Below are 7,653 nucleotides of genomic sequence, written 5' to 3' on the forward strand. Positions count from 1 at the left end.
AGGCCAGGTGGTTGGGCTGCCTGAGCTGAGCTGAACTGGTGGGTGACCCAGAAAGGGACCCATTTGCCCCTCAATCTGGGTGGCTCCTAGGCTTCTTGCTCACTCAGGCAGCCCAGCAAGGAAGGGTGGGGATGTGGACACTCTGGGCCCTTGGCCAGAACGACTGAGGGCTACGTCAGCATCCAAATTCAAGGCTCCCCTGAGGCTGACTCCACCTAGCCACCCACCCAGGCTCTGGTGACGTCTGAATCCCCAACCCCCAATCATACCACTTCATTGTGCACCTCTGTGTCTCTGCACGTGCTGGTTCCTGTGCTGGAGTGCACCCACCCTCTCGCCACCCTGCCCCCCTTTTCTTGGCCTGGCAAACTCCTACTTACTACTCATCCTTCAAAGCCCACCTCAAAATGTCTCCTTCTCTGAGAACTCTTCATGTGCCACCTCCAGAGTGACTTAATAACCTCCGCCTGAGAACCAAGCTCCTTGTATGCCCGTTACTGAATCCCGGCTCTTCTCTCCCGTTGCCTCGTTCGCATCTTCACGGCCACTCTGGGTCCCCAGTGCCCGACACAGAGCTCAGCCTGGGACAGGCAGCAGCAAGCATGTGGGGGGACCTGCCACCAGGCAGGATGCGGACTGAGGCGCCCATTTCACCTCCTGCCTCCTCCTCAGAAACGTCCACTCTGCCCTGAGAGTCTCAAGGTCTCCAACGTGGCCAGACCACAAGGCCATAACACACTGGCAGCTTGGGCTCAGCTGAGGCCTTGGGAGCCGCAAGGACACCACACGCATCAGGTGGTCTACTGACACTGCCCTGGGCTGGGGTGTCTCTCCAAGGGACCTCCCCAGGGCTCCCTGAAATGGGGAGGCCAGGCGGGAAAGGCTGGAGATGAACAAGCCAATATCCAGCCGCTCCTGATGCAGATGAGAATGGGCCAAGAAAAGTGAAGAGTCTGGGCCCTGGGTGTCCAGCAGGAGCCCATCCCTCTGCCCGGTGGCTCTGCTGTCAGCACCAAGCAGTGGCTGGCTGTTTTTCCCAGTACCTGACCTCTTGGCCTGGGGCAGACGGGTTTTGTTCAAGCCTGTCTAAAGTCCTCTGGCCCAAGGCCAGGATCCCTTAGCCGCTGGGCCGGCATCCACTTTCTTTTACCCCCGACCTCCCCATCCCAGAGGAAGCCTCTACATATTGGGAGCCCCTGCACCGCAGCAGTGGCTGAGGGCCAGCTGCCCCTGCCCGGTGCCTGCTCTGGTCAGTGGGGAGGAAGAGACAAACAATGGGGACATAATGAGCTTGTTCTATGGGAACAAGGCTGTCACGGGAGAAGCCACCGCAGCTCAGGGACCTAGGGCATCATGAGGCCCCGGGTGAGTGGCTGGCGACAGCGAGTCTGCAGGAAAGAAACAAGGTGCACAAAAGAAACTGAGACCTTTCAGAACAATCCTGGAGGTCACTGAGGTGACCTCCTCATTCTGTTGATGGCATGCAGCCCAAAGGTCAGGGTCTTATCCACGGTCACAGAGGATCAGGCCCCTGGTCTGTCTCCTCCTACAGTGCTCCTCCCACAAGACCTGTGGTAGGCTGAATCGTACTCCCTCCACCCCCCCCACCCCACCCCACCCCACCCCACCCCCGGTAAGATGTCCACATTCTGATCCCTAGAACCTGTGAATGTTACTATACATGTCAAAAGGAACTTTGCAGATGTGATTAAGTTAAGGACTTTGAGATGGGGGATTATCCTGGGTTACCCAGCAGGCCCAATCACAAAGGACCTTATGAAAGGGAGGCAGGAGCGTGAGAGTCAGAAATAGCAATGTGATGACAGAGCAGAGAGGGAGACTGGAAGATGCTCCACTGGCTCTGAAGTTGGAGAAGAGGGCCCTGAGGGGCAGCAGAAAGCCTGGGCGGGGCGGGGGCCACTTTAAGACTGTGACGTCCTGGATATGTCCTTGATGACATGGGGAGGGGAACGGATCCTGTCTCCTTGGCTACAAGGACCACAGGGCACAGGAACTGGGGCTCTGGGCTTCGAACACAGAGGTTAACAGAGGCCAATACTAAATCAATAAATGTCGGGAACCTCCTTACAGGGCGGATGCTCAGATCTTGGGGGCCTCAGAAACAAAAACTTCAATGCCAAAGGCTGACTCCCTCCAGCTGCTTGCCACGAAGTTCAAGACAAAAGCTCAGAGACCACTGAGGTCCAGCTCATCCCAGCTAGATGTGTCAGGGCGGCCTGGAAATGGGGTGAGGGACTCCTGGCTCCTCACAGCCACGCAGAGAGAGAAAAAACGTGGGTTTAGACCTCTGCTAGCTAACGGCACCCTCTGCTAGATGACAGCTAGCTACATCATCTTCAGCAAGAGAGCTGACCTCTGTGAGGCTGTTTCCTCATTAAAAATAAAAATAAAAATAAAAACAATGAACGAAGTTACAGCGCCCACCTTGCAGAGTTGTTCCGAGAAGTAAATGAGACGGTATCTTAAAGATTACCACTGAAACAGGCACAGAGTAGGTACCAAAATATGGCCATTTCCCTCCCTTCTCTGGCCACAACAAGCCGGGTCCTCTGAGGGCCCTCGCCTTTGCCTTTCACACTGGGCACCTCTGATCACCAGTCTCTATAGACTAATCCCTACAAGGCCCTGCACCTTATAGTGACAGGAGACCCCCCCACCCCAGATCTCAACTCCATCAAATCACGTTACAGAGAGGAAGCGGCTCAGGGCACTCACTGGGAACTAGGGCTTGTCGCTGCCCACAGGCCAGCCGAGAGCAGCCCATCCTGACAGATGGCCCACCTGACTGTAGCCCTACACAGTGCCCTCAGCTCTCAGCACCCACTTGAGGTTCCCAGGGACTTCAGACTTTCTTTAACTGATGTCACCTTTGGGTCCTGCCTTCCCCCCAGTCAGGGCCCCCAAGGCAGGGCTGCCAAGGCGAGGCTAGAGCCTGCTCAAGCCCAGCCTCTCCCCACTGACCATCTTCCGCTTGGTGCAGAGGAAAGCGTGGCACTCAAGATTCTCGCTGTGCTGGCTCTGTGCGATGTATGCAAACACTTTGTCATGCATCTTGTCTGCTGTGCAGTAGGAGATTCTGAAAGGCAAGTGGCAAATGTCACCAGACTCCGGCACAGGGGCCTGACTGCATCCCGAAAGCCCCTTAGAGCATCTCCCCTGAGTTCCAGAAAGGCTGCCATCCCACTCCACCAGGGTGGGACTCTGGGCCTAGCATCCTGGGCCATCCATGGGGTGCGGGAGAGTGGGGAAACCCAGGCTAGGCAAGAAGGAGTGGTGGTAAAGACTGGAGGAAGGGCTTCCCTGGTGGCACAGTGGTTAAGAATCCGCCTGCCAATGCAGGGGACACGGGTTCGAGCCCTGGTCCGGGAAGATCCCACATGCTGCGGAGCAGCTAAGCCCGTGCGGCACAACAACTGAGCCTGCGCTCTAGAGCCCACGAGCCACAACTACTGAGCCCACGTGCCTAGAGCCCGTGCTCCGCAACAAGAGAAGCCACCGCCATGGGAAGCCCGTGCACCACAATGAAGAGTAGCCCCCACTCACTACAACTAGAGAAAGCCCACGTGCAGCAATGAAGACCCAACACAGCCAAAAATTAAAAAAATAAAAAAATAAAAAGACTGGAGGAAGGGCATATCCCCTCTCTACTGAGCCACATCCCTAAATAGTAGTAGGTGAGCCCTTACTGTACACCAGGCAACGTTCTGGATATCACCTCACTGAATTTTCAGAATTGCCCTCTGAGATGCGTTCTAGTACTATCCCCACTTTTCAGGTGAGAATACTAAGGCTAAGAGTCTCAGACCACCAGGCTAGTTTCCGGAGGCCATAACCACTGCTATGCTGCCTCTTAAGAGTTTGTGCTAACCAGCTGGAAAGGGGGGCAGGACACTACTCTGCCCACAATGCCCTTCACCTGAGTGTCCCCCACCTGCCCTCCCTTTGATCACACCCCTGCACACAGGCCCATCTCTCCCAGGGTGACTGAGACTAATGACAGCTTCTCTTGGAGCTGTGGCCAGGGGAAAAGGAGCTGGGAGTAGGGCGGGGGCCTAGGAGAGAGACACAGCAGCTCCCTCCTCTTGAAACACATTCTCCCCGCCTTGTCTGATCCCTCCCCGCTGTCTCCAGTCATCCTGGGAATCCCAATCAGAAGAGGAGCTGGCAGCCCAGAGGTGGGACAGAAGCTCAGCAGACGCCCTCACCTCATGCGGCCCCAGTTTCGATCACAGGCATTGACAAAGTGATCATCACCATTTAAAACCCCCAGGTGGGCAGAGGGAGGGGGTGCCAGGTTCCCAACTGCCTCTTCTCCAACCCAGGGGATCCAGCCTCCTGTCCTCAATGCCCTGGGTCTTCGGTATCAATCAACTAGATCCTGCTATTTTTCAAGCCCCAGCAAGGCGCCACCTCCCGTGAGAGGCCCTCCCAAGTTTCCCCAGGCAGGCCTCTCCTTCTCTGTCCTCTTGGGAAACACTTAATACTCTATCTCCCATGTCCTCTGCTCCATCCCCCCCTATACTAGAAGCTCCTTGAAGGCAGGGGCTGGGTCTGATTCCTCACCTGGCACAGACCTCAGCAGAGCAGGTACTTGGACACCAGCTAGAAACTCTAAAACCATGCCCTCAACACACATCCACCCTCCCACCGTCCCCCACCCCCAACCCCAGTACTGGCTTTGCTCCAGCCAGCTGAGCCACCTGCTCGGAGACAAGGCAAGAGAGTGCAGGGACGAGAGGCCTGACAGAACTCTGGCCTCGGTGTCCTGGGTGTAGCTCGGCCACTATCTCACCATGTGGCCTTGGGCAATTCCCTCTGTGGGTCTCAGCTACCCCACCTAGAAAATGGACCTGAGCTGCCGGTCTCTTCCAGCTCTGAAATTTTACAACTGACCAGCTAAGAGAGAGGCGGGGACAGCCTGAGGCTCCAAGGGCCGGGCCTGTTGCCCTGTGAATAGCACCCACCCTCTACAGAGATCATCTACACTCTGTCCTCAGACTCTGCCTGAGACCTCCCTGGACACCTGGCCAGATGTCCAGAGCTGAGCTGCTGCATTCCCAGCGAAAAAGGCAGTGACTGTGCAGCTCTCTGCTCCAAGCCTGACTCAGCAGCACACTTGAGGGGTGGGGTGGGGGGCAGGGGTGTCCCAGGCCGGCTGCAACTAGTGACAATGGCAGCAGCAACTGCCATTTAGCCACATGCTCATTGTGAGCCAGGCGCGGGGCATCCAGGGCTTCATAACCGCACACCGGGCAGGATCTGTCTCCAACCCAACACACAGATGAGGAAACTAAGGCCCCAAGGTCACCCAGATAGGAAGTGGTAGGGTCTGGATTCAGACAAAGCACTCCATCCACTGCCCCGAGCAGCAGACTGAATGTGGGCAATGCTGAGCGTACCTGTAAATGGACACGTTCTCAATGAGCTGGTTGGTGATGTTGTCGGTCAGGACGATCCCCCGTGGCGACACCTTGAGAGTCACCTTCTGCAGCTTCTTCCCACTGGCCTTGGCCTTGGGGCAGACGTGGGTCAGAGGAGCCTACCTACCCACCTGGGACCCACCCTCGTGGGCTACACCCAGCTGCTCTAAGCCCCAGACACGAGGCCCACGGGAGGCCTCACCTTAGGTGACTGGCAGACATGACGCGGAAGACAATTCAGCCAACACCTTCTTCTAATAAAAATAGGGACAAGTGTCTCTCACTGAGTACCTGTTGTCTGCCAAGCACGGGACCTCAAGTCATCCTCACAGGCGGCAGGGATTTGCCTCAGGAGAAACCGGACTCAGAGGGGTTAAGGGAGTTGCCCAAGGACACACAGCTAGGAGGGACCTCAGACTTTGAGGGCTGAACGCGCTATCACAGCCCAGCAGGATGGGGACTCCACGCTCCACCCACTGTACCTGCCAGGGCCTGAGCAGAGGGGGCTGAGACCACCAAGAGAGGTGGACTCATAGGGCACGTGCTCACTCAGAGCTGGGGAGGAAATCCAGTCCCTCAAGCCACAGGGCAAGTGGCTGGGTGCCAGCAACCCTCCCACTATCCCTCCCTGGCACGAAGTTACCAACCCTAGGCTGGTGGCCTGAGCTGAGGGAAGGGAGGCTTAGAGAGGCCACGGCCATAGCAGCTGGAGAGGAGGACACTGGCCGGACCCTGCCAGCCCAACGGCTGCCCTCTCGACTCTCTAAGCTGGACGCAGGGGGACACAGGGGCAGGGCAGCTGCAACACATTCAGTCAGGGTGATATGCAGGGGATGAGTGCTGTACCCCCAAGCCCCAGAAGGAGCTACCCCTTCCTTGTGCTCCCACACCCCACCCTGACTGGGCTCACCGTGGCCACGATCCTCTTGACGGCGGCGGCCGACAGCTCCTCACCCTTGGGCTGCTCCACCAGCGTCATGCCCAGGTACTTGAGGCTGAAGAGCATGCCCTCGAGCAGTGTCTCCCGAGTGTCTGTCCAGTTCTCGGGCAGCTCTGGGCAGAGGAGGATAGGCGCTCAGACCCCGCTGGGCAGGGCCCACCACAGCGACGGCGTCTGCAGCCCCTGTCTCCTAGGAAGACCCAGCAGGGACACTGGGGTCCCCCCATCTATCATTACTTTTATCTTTAATAAAGGAATAACATTTTCTAGTACGTACCAGGCACCATGGTAGGAAGCGTTACATAAAATCTTCTCATTGACCCTCATGAGGACCTATGAGGTAGACACTTTTATCATACCCATTTACAGACAAAGACACTGGGGCCCAGGGAGGCGAAATCACATGACCAAGTCCACAGAGCCAGCAAGTGCAATAGCCAAGAATCAAACTCTTATTTTCAAGTCCGAAGCCCAAACTCTTAACTTCAACACTAACACTTGCTGAGGGCAAACCATGCCATTTTCTTATTGAATCTTCAACACAATCCGGTGAGATGGGTATTATTCCCACTTTACGGATTAGGAAACTGAGGCTCAGAGAGGTGAAGTCGTCAGACAAAGGCCACATACAATGAGTAAAGGGCTGGAGTCAGAATTCAAAACTGGGTGGTTCCCATGGCCCCAGCCTGGCCTGCTTTCCTCCATCTGCACAGCCACAGAGACCAAAAGGTAGGGAGGAGGGGGACCAGGAAAGAGACAGCAGCCCAAGGAGGGTGGGCGTGGGGTAAGGCTTAGTGGGGAAAGAGGGAGGCGACTGCTCAAAAAACATCATATGAAGGCCACTGAATCTGGAAGACCTGGGTTCAAATCCCAGCTCTGCTTCCCCCCACCTGCATGGTCTTGGGGAAGGCCCCTCTCCTCTTTGAGACTAATAATGCCTGGGCTACAGCAATGGCACACAACAGGACACATGGGAAGGATCCTCTGAAAGCTCTGATCACGACTGAGGTCAGGAAGGTTGGGAAATGAGGGGATGAGCCTGGCTCACTGGGTGGTGAAACAGACCAGGAGGGAGAGTTGGAAAGAGGCCTCCATTTCACCCCACCCACGTGAGAGAGGGCCCTGAGCAGGCAGAAGGACAGGAGGGGAAGTGTGGTCTTCACTGTGGGAGGGGTCATACAAGAGTTCACAGGAGTACCTCGTCTCCCAAACTGAGGCCCAGGTGAGGAGGAATTTGTTAATCTGTCATCCAGATCCTGGCATGCAGCTGGC

The 7,653-nt window shown here is 56.4% G+C and overlaps 1 protein-coding gene across 1 annotated transcript in view; it reads right to left on the bottom strand.

Annotated features, from left to right (window-relative positions):
* The window catches only part of LDLRAP1 (low density lipoprotein receptor adaptor protein 1), a 22,790-nt gene that overhangs the window by 7,441 nt on the left and 7,696 nt on the right, over positions 1-7,653 (bottom strand). Inside the window, exons 2-4 of the mRNA XM_007459138.1 lie at positions 6,352-6,494; positions 5,421-5,533; positions 2,983-3,097 (exon numbers count right to left, since the gene is read on the bottom strand). Coding sequence (XP_007459200.1) covers positions 2,983-3,097; positions 5,421-5,533; positions 6,352-6,494 — 371 coding nt within the window. The remainder of the gene's footprint in view (positions 1-2,982; positions 3,098-5,420; positions 5,534-6,351; positions 6,495-7,653) is intronic.

The sequence above is a fragment of the Lipotes vexillifer genome, unplaced genomic scaffold, assembly GCF_000442215.2.
Source record: "Lipotes vexillifer unplaced genomic scaffold, Lipotes_vexillifer_v1.1 scaffold496, whole genome shotgun sequence".
NCBI lineage: Eukaryota > Metazoa > Chordata > Mammalia > Artiodactyla > Lipotidae > Lipotes > Lipotes vexillifer.